This window comes from Pseudophryne corroboree, chromosome 7, assembly GCF_028390025.1.
Source record: "Pseudophryne corroboree isolate aPseCor3 chromosome 7, aPseCor3.hap2, whole genome shotgun sequence".
Taxonomy (NCBI): Eukaryota; Metazoa; Chordata; class Amphibia; order Anura; family Myobatrachidae; genus Pseudophryne; species Pseudophryne corroboree.
Window position 1 is genome coordinate 252,099,183 of NC_086450.1, and position 14,572 is coordinate 252,113,754.

At 43.3% G+C, this 14,572-nt stretch overlaps 1 protein-coding gene across 4 annotated transcripts in view; it reads right to left on the bottom strand.

Moving 5' to 3' along the window:
- The window catches only part of TNRC18 (trinucleotide repeat containing 18), a 1,076,633-nt gene that overhangs the window by 521,655 nt on the left and 540,406 nt on the right, over positions 1-14,572 (bottom strand). For all 4 annotated transcript variants that reach the window (XM_063934091.1, XM_063934092.1, XM_063934093.1 and 1 more), the window contains one exon: positions 9,431-9,694. In XM_063934091.1, the coding sequence (XP_063790161.1) occupies positions 9,431-9,694 (264 nt within the window). The remainder of the gene's footprint in view (positions 1-9,430; positions 9,695-14,572) is intronic.

Below are 14,572 nucleotides of genomic sequence, written 5' to 3' on the forward strand. Positions count from 1 at the left end.
CCGAGCCGTCCGGCTTCGGGACCACAAACAGGCTCAATAAAAGCCTTCTCCCTGTTGTGACTGGGGAACCCTGACGATGACCCGATTTTGACACAACTTTTGTATTGCGTCGCAAACTACCTCTCTGTCTGGAAGAGAAGCTGGTAAGGCCGATTTGAAAAAACGGCGAGGGGGAACGTCTTGAAACTCCAGTTTGTACCCTTGGGATACTATTTGTAAAGCCCATGGGTCCAGGTCCGAACGAACCCAGAACTGACTGAAGTGTTTGAGATGTGCCCCCACCGGTGCGGACTCTTGCAGAGGAGCCCCAGCGTCATGCGCTGGATTTGGCAGAAGTCGGGAAGGACTTCTGCTCCTGGGAACCCACCACGGCTGGTGATCTTTTACCCTTTCCACTTCCTCTAGTGGCAAGGAAGGAAGAACCTCGCCCTTTTCTGTATTTATTGGGCCGAAAGGACTGCATTTGATAGTGGTGTGTTTTCTTTTGTTGTGAAGGAACATAAGGCAAAAAGGATGACTTACCCGCGGTAGTTGTAGATATAAAATCTGCGAGGCCGTCACCAAACAAGACACCACCTTTATATGGTAGAGACTCCATATTCTTCTTGGAGTCAGCATCCGCATTCCATTGATGAATCCACAATGCTCGCCTAGCTGAGACCGCCATGGCATTGGCCTTTGATCCCAAAAGGCCAATATCTCTCGCAGCTTCCTTTAGGTAAGCTGCAGCGTCCTCTATATAACCCAGCGTCAAGAGGATGCTATCCCTGTCTAGGGCATCTATATCAGATGACAAGTTATCCGCCCACCTTTCAATAGCACTACTCACCCACGCAGATGCAATAACCGGTCTGAGTAGCGTACCTGTGGTCGCATAAATGGATTTTAACGTATTTTCCTGTTTACGATCTGCAGGGTCCTTAAGGGCTGCCGTGTCAGGTGACGGGAGAGACAACTTTTTTGACAAACGCGATATGGCCTTGTCTACAATGGGGGCCGATTACCACTTTTCCCTATCCCCAGAGGGAAACGGATAAGCCACTGGAATCCTTTTGGGAATTTGAAACTTTTTGTCAGGGCTTTCCCAGACTTTTTCAAATAGGGTGTTCAGTTCATGAGAGGGAGGAAACGTTATCTCAGGTTTCTTTTCCTTATACATACATACCCTTTTATCAGGGACAGCTGGGTCCTCAGTGATATGTAATACCTCTTTAAACTCCACAATCATGTACTGAATGCTCTTTGCCAATTTTGGATCTAATCTGGAATCGCTATAGTCGACACTGGAATCAGAGTCCGTGTCAGTATCAGTGTCTGCCAACTGGGCCAGCGTACGTTTTTGTGACCCCGAGGGGACCTGAACTTGTAATAACATATTCTCCACAGATTTCTTCCATACCTGGGTCTGAGACTCATACTTATCCAACCTCTTACTAATAAGAGCCACATTAGCATTTAAGGCATTCAACACATTTACCCAATCAGGCGTCGGCGGTGCCGACAGGGTCACCCCCGCAGCCATTTGTGTCCCTAATACAGCCTCCTCCTGGGAAGAGCCTTCAGCCTCAGACATGTCGACACACGTGCACCAATCACCCACAGACACACAGTAAAGTCTGTCAGAGAGACACAGAGGGGATTTGCCAGCTCACAACCCAGCACCAAATCAACGGGTCTGAAACCACTAAGAAATTGCCTCAGACCTGTAGCGCTTTAACTATCAAGTATATTGCACCAATTTATACTGTGCCCCCCCCCGCCCCGTTTTGCACCCTGATACTTGTCAGCAGTGTGAGGAGGACCAGCGTCTCTGCAGACTGCGGAGAGGAAATGGCGCCGTGAGGAGGAAGCTCCGCCCCCTTAATAGCGTGCTTCTGTCCCGCTTTTTTAATATTTATACTGGCGGGGGTTATGACAGTGCCTTGGCACTAGTAGATTGCCAGTGGTAGATTGAGGATTTTTATGGCTGCCCAGGGTGCCCCCCCCCTCCCGCGCCCTGCACCCTGTAGTGCTGTGTGTGGGAGCCTGGCACGCAGCGTCCGTTCGCTGTGCGGTACCTCAGAAAATGCCGTCACTGAAGAAGAAGTCTTCTTTTCTTCGGTTACTCACCTGTCTTCTGGCTCTGAAAGGGGGTGATGGCCGGCTGCGGGAGCATCTAGGCGTACCCAGCGATCAGCACCCTCAGGAGCTAATGGTGTCCTGTAGCCAGAAGCAGAGCCATTGAACTCACTAGAAGTTGGTCATACTTCTCTCCCCTAAGTCCCACAAAGCAGGGAGACTGTTGCCAGCAGCCTCCCTGAACATAAAACACCTAACATAAGTCTTTTTTCAGAGAAACTCAGTAGAGCTCCCCTGTAGTGCATCCAGTCTCACTGGGCACAATTCTAAAACTGGAGTCTGGAGGAGGGGCATAGAGGGAGGAGCGAGTTCACACCCTTTGAAAGTCTTACAGTGCCCATGTCTACTGCGGATCCCGTCTATACCCTATGGTTCTATGCTGACCCCAGCATCCTCTAGAACGTAGGAGAAATAAATTCGAAAACACAAAGTTGTCCGCATGACTACACTCTATTGGTTTTTTTGTTTCCACACTTGTGTTACAATAGAATGCTAGAATCATAATTTCAATATAGCTCTAGTTCTGTAAAGAATCAAGACTTGATACATATCAAGATGATACATATAGCAAATCTCCTCCACTCTGCTTAGTGTATCTGTTCTCTGTCTTAGCCTCAAGCTATGTCCATGACAAGCAAGAAAGATAAGTAATCCGTACATCTTCCTACCTAGCTGAATCAAGTGGGGGTCCATGCATTTGTATAGATTATCGTAGGCTTAATGGAATCACAAGAGATAAACCGCTACCCACTAACCCCTATTTCTGAATTATTGAACCGCATCAAGGAGGCTTCTATCTTTACTAAATTAGATCTCTGTGGTATATAATTTTGATAAGGAAACATTATTAATCAAAGAGCACTTTAAATACCTGGGACTGACATTATAAACAGCACCAGAATGTTTTTAATTTGTCAATTACATTTTTGAGATCTACTCAGTTTGTTGACTACATCTTAATTTTCTGTGTCCTCTTACATCCTTGCTGCAGTCACGATAAACAGCCCTTGAAGTCGCGCCATGTCGTTTTCCTTGAAAACACTGTAGCATAGCATTTTACATGCAAATACGGTCGCAATCATAAACAGAATTTAGGGGTCTATTAACTAAGCCTTGGATGGAAATAAAGTCGCTGGAGATAAAGTACCAGCCAATCAGCTTCTAACAGCCATGACACAGGCTGTGTTTTAAAAATGACAGTTAGGAGCTGATTGGCTGGTACTTTATCTCCAGTGACCTTATCTCCATCCAAGGCTTAGTAAATAGACCTCATAGTCCTATTCGTACCATTTTTTTAATATAACATAATGTAACAGTATAAGTTGCAAGCGAAAGATGCTCAGCGCTACAGACTCACACCATAGCATGGTGCTACTAGAAGGGCTGTTTAACGTGCAAGGAGGCTAGATGCATGTAAACACATTGTACAGTATGTGTGTTCTATGTTCATCAGTGACGTGCGGTGCGGTAAATGGCTGGGGAATGCACTAGTTAGTATCAGAGCCAGATTTACACACACATACAGATACATACATCTAGCCTCCTTGCCCGTTAAACAGCCCTTCTAGTCATGCCATGACGTGACTCTGTAGCGCTCAGTATCTTTTCGTGGAACTTTATCCATTAAAGTGCACCTTAGTTCGTATGCAGGGTTCACTACGATCTGCCGGCGGCCGGCCTCCCGGCGACCAGCATACCGGCGCCGGGAGGCCGGCCGCCGGCTTACCGACAGTGTGGCGAGCGCAAATGAGCCCCTTGCGGGCTCGATGCGCTCGCCACGCTACGGGCACGGTGGCTTTATTCTCCCTCCAGGGGGGTCGTGGACCCCCACGAGGGAGAATAAGTGTCAGTATGCCGGCTGTCGGGCTCCCGGCGCCGGTATGCTGGTCGCCGGGAGCCCGACAGCCGACATACTGAAGACCACCCCGTATGCAGATACAGGCATATAGAATATAGGCATGCCGCATATCATTTTATCATAATCAGCAGAGTCTGCCTGTGCGTCCTAGTTGCATAGCAATGCGAATAAGACAATTTTGGCAAAAAAAGAAGCCAGACACTAATGAAGTTCACACGGGACCTGTTGGCTCACTCACGTCAGGCATCTCCCGCTGCGTGGCATATTGAGGAAAGATGTATGAGAACACATCTGTATTTGGACCGGAGGGGTCATGTGGGCATTATACAAAGGTGCAGCAGTATATACTGCTGGAAATTTGGTGAGTTTTGATCAGAGATGTGCGGGCAAGGTAAGCAGATGAGATAGAGACATAGACCAGTCATAGACCAATATAGTCCAGAGTTCTGACTATAAAAATAATTAGAATAGTACAAAGAAGACATTTATAATATCTTCTTTGCATTTTTCAGATCATTTTATAGTCAAAACTCTGGTGTATACTGTATTACAGGAGAGGCTTACCTGCCTCATCTAACAGATGTCACTGATGTTCATACATATCTGTCTGTCTGTCTATCCTCATACATCTAGCCTCAATATGCCATGCAGCACGAGATGTCTGGTGTAAGTGAGTTGGCAGGTCCTGTGCAACTCTGCTAACATCGGGAGTCTCTTTTTTCTGAAAATGCGTCTTAAGTCACCCAATGCATCCTTGTGCATCCTAGTCACATTGAGACTAAGATGCATTTTGGCAAAAAAAGTGGCAAAAAAAAAAACGCATAACGCTAGAAGATTCTCATGCGAGCCTGGCGTGTCAAGAGGGGCTGTTTGGTGCAGCTGCAGCAAAGATGTATGAGCACATATCTGTATCTATAATAAAGGTTAGCTCATGCTGTTGAATAATTAAAGCACAGTATATTTATACCAGCAATGAAATGCTATATGTTAAACAATGACATTTTTAAACTGTTATTAAGTTATCTATCTACAATCACAAAATATTATAGACTTGAAGCAGACAAACTTTGACAGCCTACCAAGGTGTATTCTGTTAGAGATCATCTACAATAAATCTGTATATACGACAACCATCAATAGAATTAGCCTTCAGATTTACTGGACTTTTTTTGCCATAGTCAATTATAGTCTTCAAACCCTGCATCATCCTCACCTTCTATATATTATGTCCACCCTGTGTTTCATGTGTCACAATTCAACACACAGTACAGCAATATCTTGGCTCTTCCATGGAAAATTACAATACCTTATACAACTTAAAGCTACTGCCTTTATAATCACTCTTGGGAACCTGCCAATGTACATGCCAACAATCACTTCATGTTTTTTATTTCCAGCATTCCACAAAGCCTGGAGCTCTCGGAAGATACTTACTGATGAGTTGAATAGTGTCACAAACTAAGACAACAGTCAGAATTCCAAACAGTATATAACAATATCATTTATACTAATAATGCAAGACTTTGTCTTGCCTGCATTTATTCATCACAAACTTTCTTGTCTTTGGCATCCCAACTGAGGTGCAGGAGTGATGACTAGCACAGGTCTTGAGTGCCAACAAGATTTGGCAGGATTACTCAGAGAAAGACTCACACTGCTTTCACTTTGACAAAGGAAACTATATGGACTGGGGAGTTCCCTTACCAATGCCTTTGCATGCCTAACCCTCAATTTTAACCGGGCCAACTGGCTTAAGCATTGCCAGGTCATTGTGTCCATGTACCTGTGTATAGCACTGCCTAGTGCTCTCCAGACTGGTCACAATATACTCGACCTTTGGCAATAACTCTGGTCATGTTTCCTGATAAATCCCAGATTTCAACTGACCTAAACATTTGACCTTTACCCTCTTGGATTAAACTTGACCATGCTGATAGCACATTGAATGGCAAACTTACCAAACCTGTGGCATTAATCCTGACAGGGCTTGCTGTTAACTCTATGGCTTTCCAGTGTACTGAATCTGCCATCAACCCTAAATCTGCAGTAATCCAGATCTAGGTTATTTTTTCTTGCCCATCCTGAACATTGAATCTCTGAACTTTACTTTGGACAAAGTTATCCACCATCTTCAGATTACTATTATCACACTGGTGTACAAAGTAGTACTTGTTCCTCTGATCCCAGTTACTGAATGCTTTTATTTGCCTCCAGTCGCTGGGGATCATTAAAAGAAGAGCAATTCAGGGCCAGTGCAGCTACATTATTAATAAGTTAAAAACAAACAAAAGGTACAAAAAAAAAAAAGGATAAATTAATAAAGTTCCCAAGGAGATGCCACTATGTACCTGAAAAAAGGTATAGGGCAGCTATTATTTACAGAAATTACAAGAAAAAATGTATATTAATGATATTCAACTACAGACCTAAGATCCCAGACAAATATTTTACATTCCATTAAGTTGCTTTTTAATTTCAAATATTAATATTATGTTTACTGGTGTTTAATATTCAAACTCAGAATTGTAGGACAAGTTATGATTTCCACTTAGTAAGGCCATACGTTAATCGACAACTAGATAGTCTCTACTGATTAGCAGTATGCCTATAGAAGTGCACATTGCAGATTTTAACTAGTTTAGATGCATAAAAAAATCAGGCAATTTAAAGCAGTCCAAACAGATGAGAGCTTGCAAAGAAATAAAACAGAACACACAAATAAAGGTTAGCTCATGCTGTTGAATAATTAAAGCACAGTATATTTATACCAGCAATGAAATGCTATATGTTAAACAATGACATTTTTAAACTGTTATTAAGTTATCAAAGATTGACATAACAGGATGAATTTTGAAGCGTACTAGCAAGGAAAGAGAAAATATAAAGACAATGAACACAATACTGACCCATTAAAGATTTTAATACATATTCTGTCACAATGTAAGGCAGAGCACACAAAGCAGGCTAGATGAAGGCAGACCATAGACAGCTAATGGGTCTTTTCTCACATTTGCACCCTTCATCATATTAAAAAATAAAATAAACTCTACCTACAGATATAAAACCATAGTGAGTAGATTTACTAACATTAGAGAAAGTAAACTACACAGACATATGTCATATACTGTATAATTTTAAGTGAATGGCTGACACTCAACCATCAAGTATATTTAATGAGGGCTACCTGTGCGTATATCCTTATTCATTTTTAAGAGCATGTACTATAGGAGTGTTTACTTGGGATTATAAAAACATATCACTCTGGAAACAAAACTGTACAAGTAGTTGTATTATTTGTATTATTGTTTCAAGTAATAAACACAAAGTGCTAATAATATATCTTAATTAATATATTAATATATTTCATTACTCTAAAAGTGTTACCAACTTTTTTTAAATTGTGAACACTTAAGTTTTCATAATATTTTAATAAGACTTCTTAATAATAAGACTTACCGGATATGTTCATTAACAAGTTTTCTGCACAACTAATAAATCTAAACTGTACTATTAAATTAACAGAAATGTATTAATATAAGAAAGAGCTTACACAATATAAAACAGATTAAAATTTAGCCATAAAAGAAGCAGTGTTAAAATGCAGGCTGGGTACAGTGGTGTAGCATTGTCTACATAAAAAAAACATTTACTGGGAAACTGCCCAAATTACAAAATAAATGTTTAACAGAAGTCTATTTTTTATTGGTAGTATGGATTTGGTTAAATTAGAACATTGTGTATTGGTGATACTCATAGAATTTCAAATAAAAACTTATAATATGTCATCTGGTAGCCCAGACTATTTTATTCAGACATATGTCACTCAATTTGATTTACTGATAGAGAGGTTGTTTAGAAATTACCTACTTTACAGAGATCAAGGTTCTGATGGCTTGTAATCTGACCCACGCTGTGCGGTGTCTGCCCTACTCCAGCCAAACACTTTGCTTCCTTAGAGCAGCATAAGAGCAAATGCAAGAAACCGATACAGACATTAAAAGCATCATGGGTAAGGGTCAGGGGTGAAGGAATGCTCAAGCAGCTGCAAGGAAAAAAGCAAGCATTCTAGAAAAGTTTGGTTAATTTCTGCACATTTTTTTTAGTATTACAGAAAGTCTTTGCAATGGCCATTACTCAAATATCCCTCTGTCAGATTGAAAAACATAGGTTTAGGAAATTTACAGATACAGGTTGAGTCTCCCTTATCCAAAATGCTTGGGACCGGAAGTATTTTGGATATCGGATTTTTCCGTATTTTGGAATAATTGCATACCATAAGGAGATATCATGGTGATGGGACCTAAATCTAAGCACAGAATGCATTTATGTTTCATATACACCTTATACACACAGCCTGAAGGTCATTGTAGCCAATATTTTTTGTAACTTTGTGCCTTAAACAAAGTGTGTCTACATTCACACAATTCATGTATGTTTCAAATACACCTTATACACAGCCTGAAGGTCATTTAATACAATATTTTTAATAACTTTGTGTATTAAACAAAGTTTGTGTGCATTGAGCCATCAGAAAACAAAGGTTTCACTATCTCAGTCTAACTCAAAAAAGTCCGTATTTCGGAATATTCCGTATTTCGGAATATTTGGATATGGGATACTCAACCTGTATTGTACAAATGTTTAATGTAATATTTGATAACAACAACAAAAAAAAACTGCAACTGCAGGTAAAATGTTTTCTTTATTAAAATAGCAAAAGTTAATGTTTTGAAACAAAATATTCGGTAGCTTTGTATGGTTATACAGCTACTAGTTCAAAAATGAAAAGTGGAAATTAGTATTTTAGAGTAACTTTCAAATCACTTTGAGGTACAGTATATACAACTGCAAATTCCAGGGATTATCAAAACCTTTTTTGTACACAGCACAATCATAATTTGATCACTTAAAAGAAAAAAACAAGGCTATTACAATAATCTTTATTTTTTAATTTTAACGATGAGGCTACGAAGGGATATTTGAACTATGGTTACTGCAGGACTGCATCAGCACGTGATAACTCTTGGAATGATGCAGAGGGTAAGAGGAAACGGAAAAGAAGCAGAATGAGAAAAAGCCAAACCTATATTAACAACTTATAATGCATCACAAGAGACACAAAGTACACTGGTTTTGTAAAAAAATAAATTTGGTATATTTAATAAAGTTTTATAATACAATCAAATAACACACCCACACATTATAAAAATACAAAAAAATGTTTTCTGATGGACTTTTATGGCAAGTAAAAAAAGGTAACACAGTAATAGGGCAAACTGATGGAAGACAAAACCCCCCACTAAGAGCTGAAAAAAGAAACACTAAAAAAACAAAAACATGAGAGTAAAGCAGTTGAAGTTGCAAAAAAGACAGATAGCCAACCAGAGATCATCATGAACAACAGACGCTCCCTGTCTCTCTGTGTTTGAACTTTTGCTTTGTGTAATTAGTAACCTTGGTCAAATGAGTCCTCCGTTGAATCACTGAAGGATGACCCAGCTTCTGGATCCTGCAGCAATAAACAAAACTTCTTATTTCTGCTGACTGACTGCTTAGATCTGACAGTCCCATAGCGCGAGGAGATGCTTCCAGGAGATTGAAAACATCCAAGGGTCTTCATCTTTCGTGTCAGCATATTGCACATACTATACTGTATTGACTTGGGCTGGGAGGGCCACTCATTTCCTATAAAATCATCATCTTCCTCTGTGTCCGTATCTGTAATCAAAATATATTTTTGTTAGAAGATTTAAAGGATAACAAAAACTGTCAATGAAGCACTGAGGACATATCATGTGTCTAAAAAAGTTTGCTATTGATATTTCAGATTAAAAGTACATATTCTCTAGCTTTTCCCTAATTTATACCATCAAAATAATAGACTGTGTTTGTTAAAATAATTTACACTATAACAGTTTATGATGTATCTAGGGCATACTTGAAGACAAGTCGTCACTTTCAATGTATGTTTTGCTAGTAAGATACGTTTGACATAATTTTGTCCAGATGATCAACATTAACAAGACATGTACAGTCAATTAAAAAGTTGTATTGAAGTAAAGGTACAAGTTTGCCTTCACGCACACAAAACCCCCCCAAAACACACAATAGTTCAAAAGGCTTTTCTCTTACGTCCTAGAGGATGCTGGGTACTCCGTAAGGACCATGGGGATAGACGGGCTCCGCAGGAGACATGGGCACTTTAAGAAAGAACTTTAGGTATGGGTGTGCACTGGCTCCTCCCTCTATGCCCCTCCTCCAGACCTCAGTTTATTACTGTGCCCAGAGGAGACTGGGTGCATTACAGGGAGCTCTCCTGTTTCCTGAAAAAGTATTTTGTTAGGTTTTTTATTTTCAGGGAGCCTGCTGGCAACAGACTCCCTGCATCGAGGGACTGAGGGGAGAGAAACAGACCTACTTTAATGTTAGGCTCTGTTTCTTAGGCTACTGGAAAACCACAAGCTCCAGAAGGATCGGTACGCAGGTCTCACCCTCGCCGTCCGTCCCAGAGCCGCGCCGCCGTCCTCCTCGCAGAGCCGGAAGATAGAAGCCTGGTGAGTATGAGAAGAAGACTTCAGAGGCGGCAGAAGACTTCAGATCTTCAGTTAGGTAACGCACAGCGGTAGCGCTGTGCGCCATTGCTCCCACACAGACACAAACAGGCAGACACTGTAAGGGTGCAGGGCGCAGGGGGGGCGCCCTGGGCAGCAATATGAACCTCAATCTCTGGCAAAAATGTATATATACGGGCTGGGCACTGCATATATAAGAGCCCCCGCCAGTTTTTTCAATATTTTAGCGGGACCGAAGCCCGCCGCTGAGGGGGCGGAGCTTGTTCCTCAGCACTCACAGGCGCCATTTTCTCCACAGCACAGCGCTGAAAGGAAGCTCCCCGGACTCTCCCCTGCTTACACGGTGAAAGAGGGTTTTAAAGATGGGGGGGGGGGCACATAATTTGGCGCAAAATACATGATTATAGCGCTATCTGGGTAAACATATTGTGTGTTTTTCCTGGGTCATTGGCGCTGGGTGTGTGCTGGCATACTCTCTCTCTGTCTCTCCAAAGGGCCTTGTGGGGGAACTGTCTTCAGATAAGACGATTCCCAGAGTGTGTGGTGTGTCGGTACGCGTGTGTCGACATGTCTGAGGTAGAAGGCTCTCTTAGGGAGGAGGTGGAGCCAATGAATGTGGTGTCTCCGTCGACAACGCCGATACCTGACTGGATGGATATGTGGAATGTTTTAAGTGCTAATGTGAATTTATTGCACAAAAGATTGGACAAAGCTGAGGCTAAGGAACAGGCAGGGAATCAACATGTCGCAGGGACCTTTGGGGTCTCAAAAGCGCCCACTATCCCAAATAGTAGACACTGATACCGACACGGATTCTGACTCCAGTGTCGACTACGATGATGCAAAGTTACAGCCAAAATTGGCTAAAAGTATTCGATATATGATTATTGCAATAAAGGATCACTGATGACCCCTCTGTCCCTGACACGAGGGTACACATGTTTAAGGGAAAGAAAGCTGCGGTAACCTTTCCCCCATCTCATGAGCTGAACGAGTTATGTGAAAAAGCGTGGGAATCTCCAGACAAGAAACTGCAGATTCCCAAAAGGATTTTTATGACGTATCCTTTCCCGGCAAAGGACAGGATACGGTGGGAATCCTCCCCTAGGGTGGACAAAGCGTTGACACGCCTATCCAAAAAGGTAGCGCTGCCATCCCAAGATACAGCTACCCTCAGGGATCCTGCTGATCGCAAGCAGGAGGTTACCTTGAAGTCCATTTACGCACATTCTGGTACCTTACTCAGACCGGCGATAGCGTCGGCTTGGGTTTGTAGCGCTGTAATAGCGTGGACAGATACCTTATCGACAGAGATTGATACCCTGGATAAGGATACCATTTTATTGACCCTAGGACATATTAAAGATGCTGTCTTATATTTGAGAGATGCTCAAAGAGACGTTGGCCTACTGGGTTCTAGAGTCAACGCTATGGCGATTTCTGCTAGACGAGTCCTATGGACCCGGCAATGGACAGGTGATGCCGACTCAAAGAGGCATATGGAGGTTTTACCTTACAGGGGTGAGGAATTGTTTGGGGGAAGGTCTCTCGGACCTGGTCTCCACAGCTACGGCAGGTAATTCAAATTTTTTGCCTTATATTCACTCACAACCTAAGAAAGCGCCACATTATCAAATGCAGTCCTTTCGGTCACAGAGAAACAAGAAAGTACGAGGTGCGTCCTTTTTTGCCAGAGGAAAGGGCAGAGGAAAAAAGCTGCAAAACACAGCTAGTTCCCAGGAACAGAAGTCCTCCCCGGCCTCTAATAAATCCACCGCATGACGCTGGGGCTCCGCTAAGGGAGTCCGCCCCAGTGGGGGCACGTCTTTGAGTTTTCAGCCACATCTGGGTTCACTCGCAGGTGGATCCCTGGGCAATAGAAATTGTTTCCCAGGGTTACAAGCTGGAATTCGAAGAGGTGCCTCCTCGCCGATTTTTCAAATCGGCCCTACCGGCTTCTTCTCCAGAAAGGGAGATAGTGTTAAATGCTATTCACAAATTGTATCTTCAACAGGTGGTGGTCAAAGTTCCCCTACTTCAACAAGGGAGGGGATATTACTCAACCCTGTTTGTAGTCCCAAAACCGGACGGTTCGGTCAGACCCATTTTAAATTTAAAATCCCTGAACCTATACTTGAAAAGGTTCAAGTTCAAGATGGAATCGCTGAGAGCGGTCATCGCCAGCCTAGAAGGGAGGGATTTTATGGTATCCCTGGACATAAAGGATGCATACCTTCATGTTCCCATATATCCACCTAATCAGGCGTACCTGAGATTTGCGGTACAGGATTGTCATTACCAATTTCAGACGTTGCCGTTTGGGCTTTCCACGGCCCCGAGGATTTTCACCAAGGTAATGGCGGAAATGATGGTGCTCCTGCGCAAGCAGGGTGTCACAATTATCCCGTACTTGGACGATCTCCTCATAAAAGCGAGATCACGAGAGCAGTTGCTGAACAGCGTGTCACTTTCACTGAAGGTGTTACAGCAACACTGCTGGATTCTCAATATCCCGAAGTCACAGTTGGTTCCTACGACTCGTCTGACCCTTTTAGGCATGATTCTGGATACGGACCAGAAAAGGGTTTATCTTCCGATAGAAAAGGCCCAGAAACTTATGACTCTGGTCAGGAACCTATTGAAGCCAAAACAGGTGTCAGTGCATCACTGCGCTCGGATCCTGGGGAAGATGGTGGCATCTTACGAGGCTATTCCCTTCGGCAGATTCCATGCGAGGACCTTCCAATGGGACATACTAGACAAATGGTCCGGGTCACATCTACAGATTCATCAGCTGATCACCCTGTCCCCCAGGGCCAGGGTATCTCTCCTGTGGTGGTTACAGAGTGCTCACCCTCTAGAGCAGGCTTTCCCAACCACGGTCCTCAAGGCACACTAACAGTGCAGGTTTTAGTGATATCCAGGCTTCAGCACAGATGACTTAATTAGTAGCTCAGTTATTTTGATTTAACCATCAGTGCTGAAGCCTGGATATCACTAAAACCTGCACTGTTGGTGTGCCTTGAGGACCGTGGTTGGGAATGCCTGCTCTAGAGGGTCGATGGTTCAGCATTCAGGACTGGATTCTGGTAACCACGGACGCGAGCCTCCGAGGTTGGGGAGCAGTCACACAGGGAAGAAACTTCCGAGGTCTTTGGTCAAGTCAAGAGACTTGTCTTCACATCAACGTCCTGGAGCTGAGGGCCATATACAACGCCCTTCGTCAAGTGGAGACCTTGCTTCGCGACCTACCGGTTCTGATCCAGTCAGACAACATCACCGCAGTGGCTCATGTAAACCGCCAAGGCGGCACAAGGAGCAGAGTGGCAATGGCGGAAGCCAGCAGGATTTTTCGCTTGGCGGAAAATCATGTAAGCGCACTGTCAGCTGTGTTCATTCCGGGAGTGGACAACTGGGAAGCAGACTTCCTCAGCAGACACGACCTGCATCCAGGAGAGTGGGGACTTCATCAGGAAGTCTTCGCACAGATTGCAAGTCAGTGGGGACTGCCACAGATAGACATGATGGCGTCCCGCCTCAACAAAAAGCTACAGAGGTATTGCGCCAGGTCAAGAGACCCTCAGGCAGTGGCTGTGGACGCGCTAGTGACACTGTGGGTGTTCCAGTCGGTCTATGTGTTTCCTGCTCTCTCTCTCATCCCAAAGGTGTTGAGAATAATAAGAAAAAGAGGAGTACAGACAATTCTCATTGTTCCAGATTGGCCGCGAAGGGCCTGGTATCCGGATCTGCAGGAGATGCTCACAGAAGATCCGTGGCCTCTTCCTCTAAGACAGGACCTGCTGCAACAGGGGCCCTGTCTGTTCCAAGACTTAACGCGGCTGCGTTTGACGGCATTGCGGTTGAAAGCCGGATCCTAGCGGAAAAGGGCATTCTGGATGAGGTCATTCCTACTCTGATAAAGGCTAGGAAGGACATGACAGCTAAACATTATCACCGTATATGGAGAAAGTATGTTTCTTGGTGTGAGGCCAGGAATGATCCTACTGAAGAATTCCATCTGGGC